At 44.2% G+C, this 23235-nt stretch overlaps 1 protein-coding gene across 1 annotated transcript; it reads left to right on the top strand.

The window, feature by feature from the left end:
* Nucleotides 1-1616: 1616 nt before the first annotated feature.
* LOC135378712 (uncharacterized) lies at nucleotides 1617-22090 on the top strand. Its single transcript, XM_064611802.1, has 3 exons — nucleotides 1617-1721; nucleotides 19655-20059; nucleotides 21776-22090. Exons 1-3 carry the CDS (start codon nucleotides 1628-1630, stop codon nucleotides 21979-21981), a joined length of 705 nt encoding a protein of 234 aa, XP_064467872.1. The 5' UTR covers nucleotides 1617-1627; the 3' UTR covers nucleotides 21982-22090.
* The last annotated feature ends 1145 nt before the right edge of the window (nucleotides 22091-23235 follow it).

Genomic DNA, 23235 nt, shown 5'->3' with positions numbered 1-23235 from the left:
GGTTCACTGCATCAGAGCAGGTTTCATATTTCACGCAGCAGTCAGTTCACGTTCCTCACTCCTCTTTCTTAGAACATCATACGACCACCACCACCACCAGTCAGCTCACAGGCGTCCAGAGCAACCAGCCAGGGCGCAGCAAGTCTCTTCTGGTTCTGATCTAGCATTCTACTTCGTTCTTTAGCAATGGCCGCTCTGACGAAGAAGCTGAAGGCCATCTCCAAGTACAACAACTTCAATTACAAAGGAACGCACACAAAAACAACAATTTCAGGATGGTAGAGGAAGGACTTCGTAAAGCACATACTCCAAACCCGCTGTGGACGCAGCAGCGGGATTTGCGCCCCATGCGGTTTGACAGGCGTACTTTTTCACGGTGCGTGGCCATGTAGACTGCTATGCAGCGCGATATTCTCAGAAACACGCACCATGCGGGCCGGCCTTATCGTTTCACCTAGGAGACGCCGGCAAAGAGAGGGTGATCAGCACTGCAAAGGCGCGCATTCACATATGCAGCTGTCAGCCATAATCATATTGATGTGCATCGGCATCAGCTCTTTCAGAGAAAAGGTACATTCTAAAAAAAAAGAGTGATTTTACTCCTCTTGGGGACTAAGTGCGTTGCCACTGAAAATAGTCCGTTTCAGAAGTAAATCCACGGGAGTAAATGAATGTTACAGAGTTGAGACTGCATTTCACGTTCTGTTCTAAGAGTCCCACGTGCAAAATTCGTGTGCATGCATGAAAATACTTTGAATCAAACCGACAACAGTGATATATCGAGTGATATCAGAACCTTGCGACATAAATAGGGAACCATTTGCGAAGAAAGAAACTCTAACTCTTTCTTACTTTGTATGGGCGGAAACATTAAATTCTATGTTGGCTGAGTTATAGAGCCTTATGACATCAAATTGACCAAGAGCACATACTTACGTAGACTGTTGCATGCGACTGTTGACCTCATCCCATAAACATTCATGTCGTTGTTTTTGTTGTCGTTGCATGCCGAAGACCATTCGCGAAGTTTAGTGACAATTTGCAGTACTGGGGAATACATGTCGGGGTTAGGGGAATAAATGGGGAGTAACTGCAGTCTAGAGGAGAAAAAGCCGCAGTTACTCCCCATTTACTTCTTTTTTCTTAGTGTGTACTTCTGGTGGATGGCAATGTGACGGAACCGAAGGTCAGTACTCCAAACATTTTTCCTGAAGCGATGCAGCAGCTCGTTGAGTGCCACCTGTAAATGCACAATACCAGGATGCATCACGTGTACTAGACTTCCCAAGCAACTGAAGAAATCACGCTGGTGTACGCCTCTATGTGGTAATCAATCGATGAAAGGCTAAAACACCTTCCAACGAATTTTGTTATCTTTTATTTGTCGCCTTGATACCGATATGCTTATGAAATGGACGTTGGGATAATGGGACAATTGTCTGTGAGATATATGTGGCATTAAATTAGCCAGTCAGGTTCCCTCTCGGCAATATACCTATAGATATACCTCTGTTCCTGATAACGCAGACCTGGTTCGCAGAAAACAGTGTAATCTCCAGAGAGCCAATTCAACCCTTGTCGTTCCCACACCCTATGATTATGATTCTTTTATCGATGTCGTTTAGGAATGCGGTTTCGGCTAGAAGGGATCAAAACTGCATCAGGAAGGAAGGATTTCATGGATTCTATCCGACTGGTCATCGCGGCGCTGCTCCTTACAGGCTAGTGCATTTCATACAAATCATATTGTTCGAATATTATGCCGGCGGTAAGCAGGAGCGGATTTAACACTTCCGTGTGTGTGGGGGGGGGGGACACTCAATGTTCGGACTGACCATATATACGCATAATTCATATCAGGCGGGACCAGCAACCACAGGCAAGAGGGTATACTATGCAACAGGACTGCTTGGTAACGCCTTTCAGCGCGAACATTTTTATTTGCATTTCGTAACTCTTAGCAGACAAGAGAAAATGTAGAAATGACGTTACAAAAGAGAAAATTTAAATTAAAAATACAAATTGTTTGTTCCGCGTCACTAGGACAGATGGCGCATGCGACTAGAAACTAAAGGCCGATCAAAGCAGCGTGGTGGCATGTCTCCTTCGTGTGCCTTCAAAACTTTTGCTCGTTTAGACACCCCAGCCCGAGAGAAGTGCAGCTATGACCAAACGGCTGAATAAGCAGGCTGCAGAGGGTATTAGCCGCAGGGATGAACCAAATAAAATTGAATGGTGCCTCTTGTCAGGTGTTCGCTCTTTTCGAATGGACGCTTCAGTTGTGTGTTATTACCTGGTGGCCCTGCTAAGCGTACATTCGGTACCCCGCAAATGACCTTCTCGTGTTGTGTCGTGCGATTGCGATTCTCGGTTCTTTGGGTGCCGACTAGTGACAGGTCTTGTGCGGACAGTTAGGTGCGTCGCATTCACAATGGTTCAAGAAATCGTGGAACCCACAAAAACATAGCCAGCAGAGATGCGATTTACGCGCATATGCACAATCCGTTTTCATAACCTGAAGAAGCAGCCTCGAGAGCACTCACTGGTCGGTTAGTGCTCGCAAAGCGAGGAGAAGTCTTGGTGAGTCGCCAAGCACATCGACTGGTAGAACGCTAACAACAACAACAACTTTATTTTCGGCCTTGGAGAGTGGGGAGTTTCATCGCAACAGGCGATACTCTACCCCAGTGCTTGGTGGAATGGGGGGAATAAAATAACGTGCCCCTTTACAATAACGATCGAAGTCCGATGGTGTCCAGAAATGTCAGAAGACCTTTGAGCGCAGAGCGTTGCTGGGCTGGATTGGGCCAGGGACCAAGCAATTTCGGTAGGGAGAAAGGGCGAGAGTCCAGCTGACGAAGAGACTCGGAGAGTGTGGTTCGGGAAGGTTCGTAGTGAGGGCAATGAAGAAGAATGTGCTCCAGATCCTCAAGAGCACCACAGTGGCAGCAGGTGGTAGAATCAATTTGTCTCAAGCGGTAACGCCACTGAGCTGTAAAGGCCACATCGAGGCGCATGCGGTGGATTAATGCAGCATCCTGACGAGATGTGTTTCGTGGCATGCGGAAAGCGAGCGTGGGATCAACTCTGTTCAACATAGAGGGGGGAAGAATGTCGGTTGTCCGTTGGCGGGAAGCCAGGGGTGTCACTAGACGTCGCAGAATTGAACGGCGGTCTCCTCTAAGCAGAACAATACGGGTCCGGTTCCGAGACGAGAGTGCTGCTTCTGCGGCGCTGTCGGCCTGCTCGTTCCCCACGACACCACAATGGGCTGGAACCCACTGGAGAACTAGCCTGTGGCCTGCGGCGTAGATAGTGTGGTAAGCCATTAACACGTCTGTGACTAGGGGTGCGGATGGGCCTCGTATGCCGGAAGTTTCAATTGCTTGAAGTGCAGATTTGGAGTCTGTAAAGACTGCCCATTCGCGGGGCGGAAAATCAGCGATGTGTTGTAGAAAGAAAAGGATGGCATAGAGTTCCGCAGCTGTGGAGGAGGTTGGATGTGAAAGGCGTCTTCCGTGCACGACGCCTTCGGATGGAATGACGAAGGCTGAGGCGGACTTGTTGTTTCGGGATGCGCCATCAGTATATGCTGCCGTAAACGTAGAAAACTTCTCGTCTACCAGAGCATGAAAATGGGCTCGGAGGACTTGAGGGGGGACCTGATCTCCCAGGGGGACCTGGGGGGACCTGACTGAGGGGGGACCTGATTCGTAGAACGCTAAGTTCCCGAGCATATTGCGAAATAGTCACACTACAGTGGGTTTTACGCATCATGTCATTTGGACTTCATACAAAAACGACTGCATTACTTCATTACGAGCGATGTCCCTGGCCAGTTTGACATCGATTGTTCATTTCTGTCGAGAAGATGCGGGGTTGACTAGCGAAATTTCGAATCTGAATTGAAGGAATTGAATTAACTTCAAATAAAATGAAAGAAAAATGTCTACTGAAGATGACACATTTCACTGTTGCACAGGAGCAATTGAACCTCTATTTTTCCGCTGAACCTAACGTGTACAAAGCCCAGACGACATGGGTCGTGAAAACCATTGCATTTTGATGTGGCGAGAGCGGCCTTGGTTTCATGGGAGGGGGGGGGGTGCCCCCCTCCCTTCCCTCTAATCAGCCCCTGGCTGTATGAAAATGGGAAGCTACTATCTTAAAAGCCATTATTCCAAATGCGAAAATGAAACACATTTGGTTATTTGGGTAGTGCCATCGACAGGTTTAACTCAACTATGTGGCGTATCGTGGTATTCGTGACTGAGAGATAACAGCCGATTTGTTCAGATTCTACCCTCGTGCTCTGGGATCCTCTGACCGAATAAGAAATTGTGCTAGCACGCAACTGTAAGGAAGCTGCTACAGCTTCAGCCAGCAAAGTAATTGTTACTTGAGAGCCTCGAGATAATGAAAAGAGGTCGTTTCGTCTGCCTCTCCCCCCCCCCCCCAGACTTCCGTAGCTGTTCTTCTTCACAATAGAGAGAGTGTCGTTATGAACGAAACGGGCGGCCAAATGCCTCACGTGTTCCACCTCAAGTGCTGATATTCGCACGCAGACCCCTTAGAGGTCAGATTATGCATGTTGGGTGATGTTGGGTAGCACACAAGCGATACACAAGGGCTCAGTGTTGAAAAGGCGCGCATTTTCTGGCAAAGTTTGTTTATCAGATTGTGCTCATCCGCAGTAAAACCTCCCGGCGTCCTCTGGGATGTCGTGACGTTAGATCATTCAAGCACCTTTATTGGCCCAATAGTGTCGGCTACTACAGCGTTGTAGCAACGCGACCGGTCGATTGTTCCGCGTGTAACCAGCGGAGGATTGAGAAAAACAGGGTTGGTTCAACCTCGCCAAAGCATTAGATTAAAAATCATGCTCACTCTGCGCGCTCGCGTTACCAGAAAGATGGATGCCGCGCGCTGCAACATATATTGAGTGTGTGATACGGCGAAGTTCTGTTGACTGCTCATCGGATGCCGCATTGCTTAAAAGTCGCAGTTCAGTCTGGGAAGTCAGTGGGTTAAACGTGGAGCCTTAGCACTAGCAACGCATATTTTTCTACAAGAATTCCCAGACAGAACTGCGACTTTTAAGCAATGCGGCATCCGATGAGCAGTCAACAGAACTTCGCCGTATAACACACTCAATATATGTTTAGTTGTCCCTTTAGTTCCCGAAAGTGATGGGTACGATATTTCCGGTTTCAAATAGATCACTCAGTTTAATCGGGAGGGTATCGGAGTCGGTGGAGTAGCGATTTATGTAATAAGTGGAGCCAGCACTATGGCCACCCGTCACATATCCATGATGGTTTCCGAAGCTACGAATATGGGAGTCAAAACTTCTTTAGTACAGAAATCTGGAACATATATGTTTGGACATTTAGATGGTCTGTGCGGATTAGATTACCATTGGCTACATGAGGTATCTTCTCATTGCAGTCTTGTAAAATACGGGCTCACCGCTCCCAAGGACACAGTGCTTTGCCTCCGATTACCCCACTGTACATATTCGGAGCATTGCCCAGTTTAATCCGTACCTAGCTAGTGCGGGATAACGTGATACTGCTATCGTTCTAATGGGGAATTTCAACTTGGACTCCACGGTAAATGACTTTTACCCAACTTTCACTCCACTCTTAATTCATAAACCTCTTGAAAGATTTGTATCGGTTACAAGTCGCATTATCCAAAGCACCAATTACTCTCGGCGGATCCTGCACGCACATGGTTTGCTTAGACATTTTGAATGATTCGGATTCAGTTACTGCATCTCGTACTCCTATCACCACCCATTACTCGCGGTGTTTCCTAGTACCGCGCGTACGCTTCCAAGAAAGAATGAGTGAAATATTTCGATTGATTGACTGATTGATTATTTAAAAGAAAACCAGGGAGAAATAATGAAATATTTCGACAATGTCATGGGTGAATAACTTTTAACGGTTCAGCGCTTTCTGCACAGCGTCGTTACAGCGAGACAAAGCAGTGCCTCAAACGTTCACGTCACATGTATCTTCCCCATCTCGGTAGAATGGCCATGCATTCGCTCAGTAGTTTACTCAGAACTTCCTCCTTGGGGGCTCTTGGGTTCCGCGGAAGGAGGAAAGGGGGCGAAGTAAGTCGCACTATAAAGTCTAATCCATGTATTTCCATGCTATTTCCCCACAAATTGTGCACAAGGTCTCATTCAACGACAATGCTTCTCACGTTAACAGCAACCCACTTTTGTCCCGTGATAACTATTTTTATCGCGACTGACAAGTGCTTGTCATTATGGCGATAAACGCGCACAATCTTGCCCTTCCAATGACACGACTGTGATCCTGATTACGAATTCGGTAGACACTCTCGCTCGTGGCTGTTCCTTATCTTGTGGCACCCCCGCGACCAATGCAAGCGGATGAACAGGAATTTGAGCGCAAGGAAGTTGGGCGACAGAGCGCATCCTTGCACTGCTTCGCGCAAATTTGTAAACTGTTTGTAAAATTTGAAACTAGTTAATTACTCCAAAGATAATTGAAAGTCGATGCATTTTTTTACGGGTTTGGCACTTTCTCGGGGTTCCCATCGCTACGGCTCGGGCGCGAAAGCCCAGCGAAGCAAAATAAAGCTGGAAATTTATTCAATTCACGAGCGCATGAAACCCAAAGGCTGAGTGGTCAATTTGTGGCCGACGCATAAAGGATGCTAACAGACAAATAAATTTCCCGATATAATTACAGTTTTTGAATTATTCAGCCGGGAAATTTTCGTTAAACTCCCTGTATATCTGTCGAATCTGCAGCACATAATAACGAAACCAAATAAATGTATAATCTAGAATGCTCATGACTTTCATTTACTATACAGCCCCACAGATAGTCCTTATGACAAAATATTTGTTCATGCTATAGAAATTCTATTCCATTTCTGTAGAAATATGTCAAAAGAGTCAATAGAGATTATACTGGAATTTCTACAGATTTTATATGAAAAATTCTTTGGAACTGCTTTGGACAACTAATTGTCATTTGCGACAGACTTCCTTTTGACATTTCTCCAAAACATTTCAAAGGACATTTCTGCTCTGGACTTCCTTTAGACTTCATTTTGAAAGTCAGCGTGCTTTGCTTTGAACAGCTATTGAAAGTCATTTACTTTTCTTTTGACTACTTCCTCCCCCATGCACATACTACGTTGTCTCTGCTTGACTTGGCCACAAATTTAATTCAATTCGCTGTGAAGTATTGAGGGTCAGGAACGTAAAATAACATGTGAACAGGTGTACTGTATTGAGTCACTGCATTTTCGCAAGCATTGACGCGAGGCTTTCTTTGGTCTCCCGTAGGCTGGTGCTTGTCTACCTTCACCGTGTTCCTACAAGGAAAGCACAATTTTCACAATTTGTTTGAAAACATAGAATATAATCCCTGAGTATATTCAAGTCTGTTCCTACCCCCGTATGGGGACAAAGATGACCATTACAGTGCTAAATACTTGACACTTACAAACACTTCCATAAATTAATTATGCACCAGTTATGCTACTCCATCATTGTGACAAATAGTGGAATAAACAAGTCCTCCAACTGTATTATGCGTCCTCTCTAAAAATACGGCCGGTGTCAACCATTAAGTGCGCGATTGAAATCCTTTGTACATGCTCGGAAAATAAAATGTTGAGCTGAGCGCTAACTCAGAACTACGTGCACTGCAGCTCCCTGCATGCAGCAGCTACAAATACTTTTTTTATCTTATAGTTTTTATACTTTTATATGTTGAAATAAATAAAACATTAGAAGACTCACATGTAGCAACAATATAAGCGTCAATGCACCTTGTCGGAAATCCACTTGACGACGAATTTCTGTCCTCAAAAATCAGCTACGCTTTGCAGTATTCGTAAACTCTCATCAACGTGCCGGAGGTTTTCGATCAGATAGACGTCCAGCATGCCCACATCCTGCCACTTCACACAAACAAAAATCCACTTGAAACGCTAAAAAAAAAAACTAACTTACCAGAGAACCTGTAAATGGCGCCACGACGCTATCAAGTAAATATGGCAAAGAACAGGCGAGGAAGGAGTGGCTCGGCTTGGATTTGAAAGCAAACAATGTTGCCCGCCGTGATTCACTGTCACCAAGAACGACGAATGGAGCAGGAAAGATACACGCTAAAAATGACAATATTGAAGAAAGAAAGGAAGAAAGACATCATAATTGTAATTAAGGGGATAATAATATAATTAATGGATGCGGAAACGCGAGCTTTTCCTTTTTTATAATGCAGCGCAAATAAATATGAAGTACGGCCTTTCAGGAGTGCTCGCCGATCTGCCTTTGTCAGGGGGGGGGGGGGTATGTTTATCCACGTCTTCGTTGCGCTTCTTCTTGCATAAGCCCTGCAACAACGTGAGACTTGGTGGTCGTTTGAGCATATACTTGCAGAGGACTGGTCTTCAAAGAAAGACGACCGTATTTCTTCCCGTGTGCACATCGTGCGTTTGGCAGGCTTGTTACACGAGATACATATATTGTGCAGCATCATAGCGTGACCGCAATGAACGACGTAGGAATGTTTCGCGACCATTCTGACCACATCTCTGGTCAGAAAATCGAGTGATCTGACCACATAAGTTATCTCGGTGTTATCCTCGATTGTAGTTTGTCGTGGAGGTTACAAATCGACAGTGTGGCTCGAAAATTGAGAAAGTCCTGCCATGCGCTGTTCTTGGCAAGACAGTGCTTTCCCTTGTATATCCTGAGACAGTTATATTTTGCCCTTTTCCAGTCCCATTTACTATACTCTATTACGACCTGCAGCAACACCTGGGTGACCTACCTTGATTGTTCATTCAAATTACAGAAGCGGGTCTTGAGAATAATAACTTATTCTGACCTTCGGACACACTCTGCTGGGCTCTTCTCTCAGCTTAGCATTGTGCCACTTCCGGACCTTGTGCGTGAACGATGCGCTCTTTTAATCCATTCAGTCATAACTAGGGAAACACCATTCCAAAATGATATGTTCCGTGTTTCCACTAGAAACAATAGAAGTGTGGTATTGATTCAATATACGCTATTTCGTCCAAATAATGTGTACGATACGAGATTAATTGCGTCTTTTGGTCCTAGGATTTGGAATCAACTGCCAATTGAGCTCAAAAATAGTAGATTTTTTGTTAAAGACTTGGATCTCAGTTGTCTCACGACGTAAACACCCAAATATTGAGTTAAAGACTTGAGACGTTATATTGTTTCCACATCGTTGTATCTCGGTTGATATCAGGGCACCTGAATATTCTATGTTTCGTTCTTTAATTGCCGATTCTTAGCACACTACATATAATGGGTGTTCTTAACTAGCTATGCTATGGAATCCCTATTGTGGTGTCTGTTTTTTACTTGCATTTGTATTTTGAATTTGAATTTGAATAATCAAACAAACAAAGATTCGAACTGCATTCGTTCAACCATTCGTCGGTTATATGAAAGTGGTCATTAGAGTTGCCCCACGCAACTCGTAGGATGTAGTTTTGTAGTGTGTTGTTTATCTCGTAGAGCGCATCGCGGGATGTAGATCGAGAGCCCTTATACGTATTTTTTGCATGTTTACTTGAGTGTGCGCATTGCTATATACCACACAGGCCATATTTCATTCATAATAGTTTCGCAAATAAACACGTACGGGTCGATCTCATAGTGCTTTTGAGTTAGGCATAGTGTCTTCAAATCAGGATATATGTATCCTGTTTGCTGGGCCGAACAGATGCAATTAAGGGTAGTGCAGCATTTCCCACTTCTTGAACCATGCTAACATTGCCAGAACAAGGAACATTACGCTGTGCTGTGTATTCCACACTCAGTTGTCTCGCGATGTAAACCCACCATTTATTATATTGTGTACTCCATATATTCAATTAGGCAGCACTTCCCATACCCGAATTTTTTTTAACATGTGTTTAAATTGCACAACTGCTACTCCAGTAACTTTGCCACCAAATTAGTCAGTGACAAACGGTATATGTACTTTATCACAAATTTAATAATCTTGGTGGAAATGGTTGATGCTGTCCTCTGCCTTTTACGGTGCACTTCGTAGCAAAATACACAGAGTCCAAATGTTTTCCTTGTCCACAAATGCCCTGTCAAAGTTGAAAGACCCTTATCAAAATGGGGAAGCCCGGGCTTGCTTGTCCAGAGAAACAAAAATGAAACTGCAGCGTTCAACGTAAATAACTGCATGCTGAGCAACTAAGGCTGGTGATGCCGAAGACCTAATATTTCTAGGTTAAAAGGAACAAAGGAGAAAAGACCACTGCGGCGTATTAATGTTGTTTCAAAAGTATAATACCACAAAATTTGTGAGAGTCAGTTGGTGTATTTAGTTATGTTGGCCACCTCCTGCACCAGTTTTTAATAAGGTTCAATTGCGTTGCTACCAACCAGGGCCTAAGCCTGACCTATGATCTAATAATAATAATAGTATCTATCTATGACCTATATGGACCTTCAACACTAGTTTGCTCTATGTTTCACACGTGGCTTCTAGTGAAATTCGAAGCTGCTCTGTTGAGCTGACAGGAGACTTGCAGAGTAGAGAATTTTTTTATTGATATTTTCCAAAGAACACGTAAAAAACAATGTGCTGTACCAACTGTATTCAAAGAAATACAAATATACTTTGTTTTAGCTATGTGCATGTTACCAGATTACAGGTGACCGATGACACACAATGGGCGTCAAGGGTGAGAACACAAGAATACTACCACTGCGGGCACTGTCCTGAAATTCCAAGTCACCGTTTTTCAGAAGGCAATGACCACACACAGCCTAAGGATCATATTGAACTCCTTCCATTATTCTTTTTATTGACAGCATGTCGGCTGCCATCCAGATCATGAAAGTGACCTTTATCGTTGAAAGAACGGTTCAGCAGTAAGCGAGCTGATGATAGTGTCCATGATGGCGATACCTGAAGAGGAGATACAAGAAGGGACATACACAGACTATGCTGAGACATTCTGTATGTCCCTTCCTCTACCTCGTCTCAGGGTTTTTCGCTATGGACCTTCATGATGTTTCCTTCCGGAAACTTTACATATTTTTATGTAAAATTATGAAGGTACAACCAGGCGCTGTTAGCAAATCACACTGTACTTTTCTTGAAACAAAATCCATAGAAGGTACACAGTCATCTTCAGCATTGCACACATCTATGGGACATGTTAATCACTTTGGAATGTCACAGACATGTCATGGAGGCCGGCACATGATTAGTTTTGTTGAACAGACAACTATTTGTCATATTTTAGGCACAAAAAAGCAGTTTTGGCACCTGCATGTTGAGACAGATGTATCTCTACATACTTTGCCGTGACACAAATATATCAAGCAACAAATGTACTCTCTACTTTATTATGATTATTAGTCAACACTGCCAAGAATGTGGGAACACAGTCTTGTACCGCCTACACTCTTCAAAATTACCTTCACACATGACACATTGTAGGTCAACGAGACTGTAGAATGATGTCCCTCCAGAATGATGTCCTCCTCCCCATTGGCTCAAAACATTTTTCTACTACATTGCATAAGGTGAAGTTAGCAGAAGAAACGTACCCATTCCTTTTTTGAGCAAATCAGTATTCAAAGCGTTACCATACTGTGGTGGGCCTGCAGTGCATTACATGGTACAGCACACACTGTAAAAAATTTCACCGTAGAACATGTCCCCCGTTCTAATGACAGTCTTCTCCAGTTGTTCAAACTGCCATTTCCCACAGTGCTTTATGGTATGACACAGTATTTCTAAATCTTTACTGTAGTTTACCGGTAGTAAAAGAAAAAGACACCGCTGTTTCCGATCACAGGACGCAGCCATAAATGCTATACGGCAACAGTACAGCTGCTGTCTAGCAGTTGTTTGTATTTGGACATAGTATGGTTCATGGAGGGTAAATTTCATGGTTAAGATATTCTAACGTGAACAACTGTTAGATTACATGATGTAGAATGCTGTATAGTACTATTTATCATAGATTGAGAAGTTACCCGTCAAAAATAACTCGTTACAAGTTAAGTTACCGCGTGCTAATGTAACTAAGTTAATAACGAAGTTCTTCAGCATGAAATCTAACTCGCAGTTACTGATTTACTTAACGAAAAGAACGAGTTACTTCCAAGTTACTCCGGACACAAAATAGCATTACGCAGAGTTAGACCTTGAGTTGCCTGCGGAGGAGTGCAACACGCTTAGATCGTTTTCCTTTATGCCCAACAATAGACCTCTCACTGTTTGTAAATAAATGACGTCATAGTGTTCCACAGCGCCAAAATTTGGTAGAACTACGCTCGAAGCTAGAGGTGAACAAGGTCGCGCCCGAAAGCCACAGTCTTGAGGGGATTACGACATGACCCCTTGAATGGACGAGACCCTCGGTCCTACTTTTCTTTCAATGGGAGACAGCGAACAAGTGTCCATTCGTGGAACCCAGCCGTCCTTCCGCTTTGTTTCGGTTTCAGTCTGTCTACCCAATATGTCATGATGACGTTTCTCTGGTAGAGGTTTATTCGAACACTTTGCATCTTACCCCCTGTGGGCGCACAATGGTTCAGCTTTATTTCAATGGCATCAATTCTTATTTCCTGAATAAAATACTGTCACTCATTGAATATCACGTTTTATGGCAAAATATGCCATGAAGGAACCGGAGAGAAAGCAAGAAAATGTGTGAACGTGAGTGAAAAGCGAGTGAAAAGCGAGTTAAAAGTAACTTGGAACTTAAGTTACTTTGGCAAAGTTACCAAAAAAAGGAACGAGTTCCTCTGAAGGTTACCACGGCGCAAAAGTACCGAGTTACGTTACAAGTTACCAAAAAAAGGAACTTAGTTACAGTAACGAGTTACCTCGAACTCTGCTATTTATGTCCCGTGTCATGTGACCAAAACAATATGTGCTTCAGCTCATGCTGCACAGCACATGCGAAATGAGCTGCAACTGATGATAACAACATGAAACCCGAAGCGCGGAGGAAAAGGCATGGCTTTACGATCTCTGTGTCAGTTGTTTCATGTTGTAATTGCGTACCAGCTCGCCTGTACTTGAGAATAGGTTTGATGCATTGTACACGCACCTCAGACATGCAGTGTGTAGTGTGTTGTGATAGTAATGCCACTGCCTATTGAAAAATGATGCTCCAGGTTGATTGTTTCGGTACAATCTTGAACTAACCATACCAAAGGGTAGGGCACCTGCGTGACAGGTTTACCTGGAAGTAAGAATGTAAATGTTAGCTAAAGTCATTGAGTAATTAACATTATCAATATACTGCTGCAGATCATATCAACAATAGCACACACGATGCTCCGATATGTTCTGCAGGAATGTCTCTGTGCTCGTAATATTAGTACAGCAGCTACAGAAATGCATAAAACAAGTTTTTGTATACATGATACCACTTGAATGCAACACAAGCTTCTGCTGCATTGCCAGAACATAACAGCGGACAGATTTACCTTACTTCACCTGAGAAAAAGAATGTACTGTTGCACACATGATGCTGTTTGAATGTAATCCTGAAACGTCTCGAAAAACATAATTTATGACCGAAACACATCAACTGAAATATTTCAATTTACCTTACTCAAAACTGAGAAAAGGTATGTGCTGTTGCACGCATGAAACTGCTTGAACTGCCTTTGAGCGCTCTGGAAGAACACCTTATTTGTGACCAAAATACAACAGCTGAGCCAACATTTTAATTCATACCTTACTCAAAACACACAAGACGTGCTGCCGTGAATAAGATGCGATGATACTGCTTAAATTTACTCTGAAAGCGCTGGAGTAAGAACACAAACACCTCAGGCATGGTTGCTCTAAGCTAGCGAGCAACAGCAAGGGTACACGAATAAAAGAAGTCAAGCACAAGTGATGCAATGCACTTGATTCATGAGAAAATGAAACGTCTCAGTACCAGGCGTCACTGTTCCGTCAACAAAAACAGATGAACTTTGAAGGGGCCCCTGGTTGGCACTGGTGACAGCCTTCAGCTTGAAACCCCGACTGTGATAGTTGAGACGTGGAGTGCAAGCTTTTCGGTGGTGCCAGACCCAGGCAAAAATCTGGACTGGTTCCAGAATGGTTCCATTTGAATGTGGATGGTCCCGGAATGGTTCCAGTTGAATCTTGATGGTCCCAGCTGGATTCGCAAGTGGGGTGGCTGGTTCCACATTGGTGAAATCAGTGGTGCCACTCTGGCCTCAAATGGTTCCAGAACTTACAGTGGGAGCCTCACAGGTACCATTTTGTTCCCACAATGGTCAATTGAACCACTTCAGTTTCCAAGCTGGGCAGCTTCCCCCTTTGAGATCCGTTAGGGGAAGAAGAGCCCACTCTTGCCATATACCCTTCTGTGGTTTTTTTTTTTGTTTTTTTGTTTTTTGCTTTTTTAGCCATTATTTTGATGTATTTTAGCAAACGTATGATCTATATTTCTTGTTTTTTATCCGTTTACGTCTTCGATAAAATATATGCTGTAACTTCAATTCGTGCTCATATTCTCATCTAAAGGCAAATGTCATAAGATGTACCAGCAAAATGCCAAAAGGCACAATCAAAAGATGACACACTCCGCCAAATAATTAGAAAAACTAAAAACAAAGAGGTAATTGCACGGCCTGACCCAAAGCAGGGCGCTCCGGCTCCGGTGCGGCGGGAGGCTTTCAATTCAAATTCTAACGGCGGGCCGCGAGAGGCGAGAGGGAGCAGAGAGAGCGTGGAGACTGGAGAGCGCGCGCAGGCGTCAGCAGTTTGAACTTGAATGCGTCGTTGTGAGGTCGTTTTTTCTCTTCGGTTGCCGTGGCAGAGATCGGGCATCTCCTGTGCACTATTTACGTGGTTTTAGTGCGTTTTCTAAGACAACGTGATGACAATGAGTCATGTGAAACATATTGGCGATATCTCGGAGAAGTTTCGACGCTAGGAAGACACGGCGTCCGCAGAAGAACCGGACGATGAAACGCCAAACGGACTGCACAGAATGCTTCTTCCGATGTTAAGAGGTATAAGTGCTTACCGTGGTGCTTCGATTACTACTGATTATATGTTTTATTTCAGGAGCTAGAGGAACCTGAGAAACATGGTTAAGACGAGTATAAAGATTAGGATCGTTTGGTGAAGTGGAAAATGGTACATGCCGCGACCTACATGGACGGAGGTGTCGTCTTCTCTGAGAAAATACAGGTGTGAGGTGGTCAACAAAACGCCATGTTCCCTGTTGTTCATGTTGTCCGTGAGTGCATCGCAAATTCAACACATGCCTCGTCTGAACGCAGTGAGTGATTACCCGTGTGCGAAAAAGTACGTGAGAGATGTATCGATTATTTCTTTATCCTTAGTGTATGCTCATAGCAGAATAAACAATAGTTACTTGAACTGTATGTGCTTTTCTACGCATTACTTTCGGTCATGCATTTAGTGGTCCCATCTGCTAAGTGGTCGGATCCGAGACCACTTAGCAGAGGGGACCACTGGATAAATTCAATTGGTTCCACTTCAAGTGGCACCACCGTGAAACTGGTTCCACTTTTAACTGGTCCCAGCCAGTGAATGGTTCCACATTCCAAGTGGTTCCTGTCCGATAATCCACTTCGAAGTGGTCCCACTCCAGATTTTTGCCTGGGGAGTGCCTGCGAAATCATTTAACAAATAAGTCAATTCCAAATCTGTACTGAGAATACACCCGCTGGGGCCTGATCTCTAAAGGATGAAGCATTAACTGACAGGTCATATTTTTCTTTTCTATGTGATGGCACCGCATGACTGACTTATCTAACATTACGCGTCTTACCTTTATCTGCTGCCTAGTCCTGCCCCTGCAATCTCCTGCCGCAGATAAGGTTGGCACAGCATCCCGGACAAGACATCTTCGGCTGCGTGTGAAACAAGTTGTGCATTGCTTCCATAACATTCGTATGAGCCAAATGAACAGATCAAATCGCTGCTTTCGAAGGTGGCACCCAGTCGGAGTTGTAATCGATTGTTGCACTCAATAGCTTTGAATAGCTAGGAATACTTTGAGGATGTCCTTTCGCGCATGAATTCCGTGATGTATTCATGAACGTGGGCGATTTTAATATAGATCTAATGAAGTCTACGAACCGTGATTATACCTCCCTCCTGGAACATTTTGGGTTGTGCGATATGATAAAAACACCAACAAGAACATCTAGGAATTCTTCATCAATCATTGATCATGTTCTTACACGAGAGAATACCGCACCTACCTGCCGTGTTTTCGACTTTCCTATTAGTAGTGATCATCATTGTTATTCTGCTGTCCACGTAGGACGAACCGGTGTCTCCGCTACTGTAAGCGATGTTGTAACCAGAGTTATTTACTCAACTCTCCGCTTTCTTCTAAACTCGATCGATAGGGCCCATGTTTAGGATCGAGAGGTAAATCGTGAATACGACAGTTCTATTGAAATTATTCAGAAGTCTATTCGCAGTTCAATTTATATCACCTTTCGTCGACAATACGACCAGCCCCTTTGGCCACGGATGAATAAACAACTACTAGACTGGTTGAGATTGAAAACGTATTCGTGTAGAAGGCGCAAGCGTCGTCCTTCAGTATTATCTTTGAGGCGAATTTTCGATGTTTTCGTAACCAGGCCAGTTACGAAAACGAACGACGAAACTTACAGGCCAGTTGAAACATAACTACTATTCTAATCTTCTTTTGCAATCCCAAGGAGACCCACGTAAGTTGTGGGATGCCATAAATTATGTTGTTAGATCTAACAAGCAGAAAAATATAGTGCCTGCGGTCAAGGCATCAACTAAACACATATGCGACGACTTCACTAGATACTTCACCTCATTTGGTCAAAATCTTGCTTCTCGTTTCACAGATGGATGTTCTGTCGATCCCTAAAGGTTTACTAAGACACCTTTACCAAATTATTTTGATGGCTCCAATTTCTATGCAATATGTTGTTTCAACGGCTAATAAAATAAGCAACAATTTAGCCGCTGGACCAGATGCCACCTCAATTCGTGTAATCAAATCCGGCATTGATATCATGGCTGTGCCCTCGCATCGCATTTTCAACCATACTTGCTCTGCAGGGCTGTACCCTGATCAAAAGGAAGTTGCGCGTGTAGTCTCTATTTTTAATGCAGGTGACCTGCATAACGTAGAAAACTATAGAGCAATATCAGTGCTTAATGTTATAAATAGCTTATTAAGAATAATTTGCGGATCTCAGTTGTCTCGCGACGTAAACACCCAATTATTATTATTAAATAATTTGCGACCAACTTTCATCATTCTTACAGAAATATAATGTTATCAGTAGCGCCCAGCACGGTTTCCGAGCCAGTTGCTCGACAGCGTCCGCCGCTGTGCCTCTTACTGATAAAACTAATCTAACTTTAGATAAACCTCACGTCTCCATCAGACTTTTTCTCGACCTATGAAAAGCATTCTATAAAGTTGGCTATGGTGTATTGCTGCAAAAAAATTGTTTTGCTGTGGTGTCCCTAGCGTTTTTCCGAAGTTTTGTTGACGTCACGATTTTTGACACAAGTGTTGACGGTGTGCCTTCTCTGAAGTTTTCGTTAAGTATTAGCGTGCCTCAGGTATCTGTATTAGGTCCAATACTGTTTTCACTTTACGTTAACGACCTCCCACTGGTTTCTGATAAAATAGCAACATACATGTATGTCGATGCCACTTGTTTATTTATTGGTTCAGAAAGTCCTTCAGAGGCAGCGCACATAATGTGTAGTGAAACTCAAAAACTCGCACTTTGGTTTACAGTTAAACACCTGTCGGTGAATATGACCAAAACAAACAAAATGTGTTGTTTGTGACAAACCATCTATGAGCGACACAGCGTTCACATTTAACGGTCATATTTTTAAACAGACATAAGAAATCAAGTATTTAGGTGTAACTCTCGATCCGTCTTTATCTTTGAAGCCGCACATCGATACATTTGTAAAAAGATATCGCGATCATGCCATGCAATGTTCCTCGCCCGGCGATGTTTTCCTCTATATATTTTACGACAGCTGTGTTTTTCACTGATTCAGTCACATCTAATTTATTGTGTTGCAGCGTGGAGCAGTACGTATCCCTCCTACTTACAATGTCTATAAACTACGGAAAAGTCACTGAGACTCGAGTTCGAGTTTCAAGTTCAAGTTTTTCGAGTCACCGGTCATCCTCTGTCGAACTCTTCACCCAATAGGTGACCGCTACTTTCTAAGAATAATGGGAAAAGGGTCGACTTCCGTGTTTACGCTAGCAGATGACGCACACTATCAGTGCTGGATGTGCATGTGCCTGGCTCTAAAACATCTTTAGAAAGCGGAAAGTCTGTGTCTAATAGTCTGTGTTTTTGTGTGTGTGTACATAAGCGAATTTAACGACGGTAAGCACGCACGTAATGTAACATTGAGTGTAACGGCTACAACAAGCAAATTTCAAGCGAGCGTCAGGAGTGTAAGCAGCGATTTTCAGCTGCAGCTGACAAACCGATTTTTAAAATCGAAATCTCAAAAATTGGTTTTTGATGGTCTGGCTTTCATTTTCTTCGATACATTCATACGTAAGAGATGAACGCAGCATTACCGTCGCTGTGCGAATACCTGGCCTTGTAGTCCTGAAAGGAATAGTCAGCCCTTCACAGCAGCACAACAGCCACCCATACTGCCACAGAAGCGCATCGAAAACCAATTTTAAACACGCAGCGATCACAAAGCGCCTTGCCTATCGCAACCTGCGAGGCGCTCGTCACGGAAGCGAGGACACCGACGTCATTTCCGCACGAAATTACCGGTGGCCTATTGAATGAGCTACCCTTCCCTGATATTGTTCGTGCGTTGTTGTATCCTACTTATAATCTCAATTGTCACAAAAAATCTACCATTTGATAGCTCACTCTTTCAACAGTGTAATAATTTTACTAGGAGTGGCACTTTTCATTATTTTAAGCTATATGGACCAAAAAGCATATATGGTACACGATTAATTGTTTGTTACGGTGCTAAGCTTTGGAACTATCTGCCTTTTGAACTGATGCACAACAATCATTTCACTGAATAGTTGAGAAGATATATTGTCAGCACCTCCAGACACTTCTATTAAGTGCACATGTACCTCCTTTTCGCACCAACTGTTTCCAAATGTAGAGAAGGTGATGTTCCTCTACCTCAGTCCTGACCGGCGGTGATGGAATGTCCCAACGGGCAGATGTGCGTGGCCTCACGCACATCTAGGACGGAGCCGGTAGAACTGGCTGCCAGGCGCAATAGCGCGCGGCAGCACAGACGCGTCGCCGTCGTCCACGGGCCGTCACATCACACTCATCCTGAGACCCAGAGCGGTGCATGCGGTAAACTTCCGCGTCGATACCACGAAGATGAGAATGAGGACGGCTCGTGGACGCTAGACGACTGGACACAATATTATATATGCTGCGGCGTCTATTACTACCTTACGCTATTGATTCCGCTGCATATAACTTTTTTTTGCGTTTGTCCTGATGCTTATTAACTTCTCTTGGTTCGTCAGCCAATAAATGCTTCGAATTATGTAAAAAATGTCTCGTTGTGTTGCAAAGGTTAACATAATATATTTCGGTTATTAGGAGTATCTGCCGGCAGTACCGAAGACTCCAACTTGTTTCTGGACATCGTTCTGGAGGCTTTCCTTCCTGACCTTGTGAGAAACGCCTCCCAAGATCCTCTCCCGCTTGCCGATATTCGTTTTGACGTTGTCAACTATTACGTCCCCACCCACAGAACCACAGTTGAATTCTCTGGTGGACGACTTATCGGGTTGGCCTCCAAGGTTCGCCGACATGGACACTGCACACGTCCAAGGCTGCTAGCTGAGAGAGTCACTCTGAAGTGCGAACTGACTTTAGACGGCGTCACCGTCACCTACAACGGGTCTTACAGAGCTCCCGGGAAGGACGGGAAGATGCAGAATATTTCCGTGGAGTTGATTGTGCTGAACACTTACGCTGTCGTACAAGTCACCAGCAAAGAAGGTAAGTGTTGGAGGACCCATTAATGGGACGGTGGTATCCAGAAATCCATCTGTGAAACAGATACGACCGTCCGATGCCTACGACTAACTGTGCTCATATGTTACATAAACGATACTTTTTTAAAAATCAGCTCTGCTGCCGGAGAGCCTCCAGCCAACGCCACCTAGATATAGAAGGCCTGCTTAATTCCTCCCCTCCCCCCTTCGCTACGTTGACATAAAAAGTCAAAATCGGTGTGTACTGCGTGTCGCCGTTCTACGAATACAAGAATTTGCAAATTATTAAATTATTAACTTGGAACTTGTAGACAAGAAGTTCAACACGCTTTCCAGAAAATCAGTCTTGAGAAAGATATGGGACCGTTTTGCGCTTTATTTTTGAAGATTTCCCACTTAGCACGCGGGGACATTCAGTCAGTGGTCGCAGAAAGACGGCTGTTCGTCTCCATGGCTACCACCGCCGGAAGCGCGTTCGTGATTGGCTATCGCCGTTGAAAAAGCGATCCTGATTAGCTGCTGGTGGTGGTGGTGATGGTGATAGGGCTCGCCCTGATTAGCTGACTCTTAGGTGTTGCGCCACGTCGACGAGTAAGCAGGCTTTCTCTACCTAGGAGGTGTTGCTCCAGTGGCGTTTACGTCAATCCTTACTCTTTGCTGGACACGAGAAAGTGTGCCACTCCACATCATCAGGAAGACTCCCATTGTTTTACTGGTGCCTTTTTATACTAAAAAAACCAAAGCCCAACGCTGAGAAACTTTTTTGCAGCCGAGAAAAAAGTGGGACTAACTTGCCCTATGGAATGAAATGGGACAGGGACTGTCCCACGACCCACTTCAGGCCCCTTTGAGTGGAGATCAGGCCACTACACTGAGAGTGGAACAATGCACACATTGCGCAGCTGCTTTGCACAAGCCTCTTTGCACTCCTTTGCGCACAGGCTGCACCTAGGATGTGGCTTTTGCTATAATTTTATAAGGGGCATTACCAGCCTCAGGCACGCGAGTCATCGCTCAAAAATTCTTCAGTCTCACTTGATGTGGCGTGATGTCGTTCTGGTTCCTGTACTGGGTGTTTCCCGTGGGTTTTCCTTCGACGTCTAAAGTCATGTCGGTACATTACCCGTGAAGTGGGCCCAGGACGCACGATATTCCATCCGCAATAGTCGTCACGTTGCGCGCCTCAGCGTAGTTAACTTCGGCAAGCCGTTCCATCATCAATACTACTTCCGCTTTCATTTGCCATTGCACAAACTTGTTTGTGGACAACGTCCTAGAAGGTTGCGCGTACGGTCACAAGTTGGTCAACTTAAGTACCTACTCTACAAAATACAGACCGCAGTTAGGCGCACCCTACACACATGTACGGGGCTGGACAAAAGTTTGCGGAACACGCCCTGGCACATGCCTTCCTCAGAGTGACGGGCTAGCAGCGAATGGGACCGTACGGACATACGGACACGTCCCTAGGTAACCCAGTTACCTGTTTGCAAGTCAGTACGGTGCTATGTGCTGCTATAGCGCGTCACTCTGAAGAAGGCATGTGCCGGAGCTTGTTCCGTAAGCTGTTGTCCAGCACTCTACGTTACTCGTCCCTTTGACAGACTCGAGCATCAAAATCTGGCAGAGATGATAACTCTGCCGTAAGCACCTTCTATGTCGAGTCCCATCTTTTCTGAGTGTTTTAATTTCATAATTGTTCTAAATTGTGCTGTTTCAGATGGCACACCAGTGCTGAATAACTTTAGGATTCCAAAGGTGAACCTGAAGCTCAAAGATACAGGGTTCAGCGACTTCGCCCAGACAGACAACGTGAGGCAGACACTGAGAGGAAGCTTACAAAGCAAGCTCTCTTCTGTACTGTTTCGAAAATTCCGGAAGACCCTGGAGGAAGCATTACAAAGTGTGCTCATGCCTGTTGCTTGACAGGGATCGGTCCGGAAAGGGTGTTGTATTTTCAATAAAATCGAGCGCCCATGTCTTGATGGAGGGATGGGACACAATGTCCATTCTAAAATGAAATTTTTGGACCTTCCCCTGATGTCCACGCGCATTAATGACACCAATTGCTATGAGGCCACTTGATGATCAAATGTTCAGACGTTGCGGCAACGTTTCATGCTCAAATATAATGTTACCGCGATGTTTCTATTTCAATGTTGGTGCAGTATTTGAAATGTTGCATTTTAGAAACGTAACGATTATGTTACTGAGGGAGTTTTTTTTTTTTTTTAATGCTAAGCATTCTTTAGCTACTAACACAGAGAAAGTAGTAAGTGTTCTGGCCAGAGCGTCAAACCGAAACGTTTTTTTCGTTTTTTTTTTCGGGTTCGGCCATAAAGGTTCGGTTCCGGTTCAGTTTCGGAGTTCACATATATCGGTTCTATTAACCGGTTCAGAGGCTGTAAACAGGTTCGGAACCGGTTGGAGGTCTAATATGCCAGAAAATTAGGGGTTGCCAGAAAAAATGATACAAGATCTCTTTGTTACTTTTTTTATGCTTTTGTTTCTGTTTTTCAAACGACAGCACCTTCTTTCATCCCTTCCCCGAGCAACTGCCGTCAATCTAGGCAGGCAGGCCGCTCCAATGCCCACGACATCCCTCCCTCAGGATATGATTTAAATTGCAAAAAAGAAATACAAAAAATGAAAAGATGCGCCTCGATTATGACGCTAACACGTCATCTGCAAGTGCAACGCACTTTTATATAGCATGTTCATATGAAAAATGAACTAGTCGCTATTGAAGAGTGATATTCAACTGTAGGAGCAACTTATTTATTTACACCTGCTGAGCAAGGCTTTCCCGCACGAGACTTCTTCGGATTACAAAAATATGAACATGGTTCAGGCACATAGTATACTGGCTGTTTCACGAAAATCTCCCAGCTGAGTAATTCGTGAACAGGTGGCGCCATCGAAGAAATTTCTCTTCGCTAAATATCCTTGGGACATCGACCATGAACTGAGTAGTGAGCGGCTCATTTGCATACGTTCACTAATTAGATAAACATTTTAACTTTTACTTCGCACGCTTACGGAACCACTGTTTTACACATCGGGACCTTCAGCGAAAAATACCGGTTTCGTTTACATATTTCTTGCGCAGAGCAGTGCACCAATGCGCTCTTTGGATCAGCTATCCGGTTGTCAATTTCGCGTTCATCCGCCTGGTTGACA

Source organism: Ornithodoros turicata, chromosome 1, assembly GCF_037126465.1.
Source record: "Ornithodoros turicata isolate Travis chromosome 1, ASM3712646v1, whole genome shotgun sequence".
Classification (NCBI taxonomy): domain Eukaryota; kingdom Metazoa; phylum Arthropoda; class Arachnida; order Ixodida; family Argasidae; genus Ornithodoros; species Ornithodoros turicata.
The sequence above is the reverse complement of the archived record's forward strand: the minus strand, read 5'-3'. Positions and strand labels throughout refer to the sequence as shown.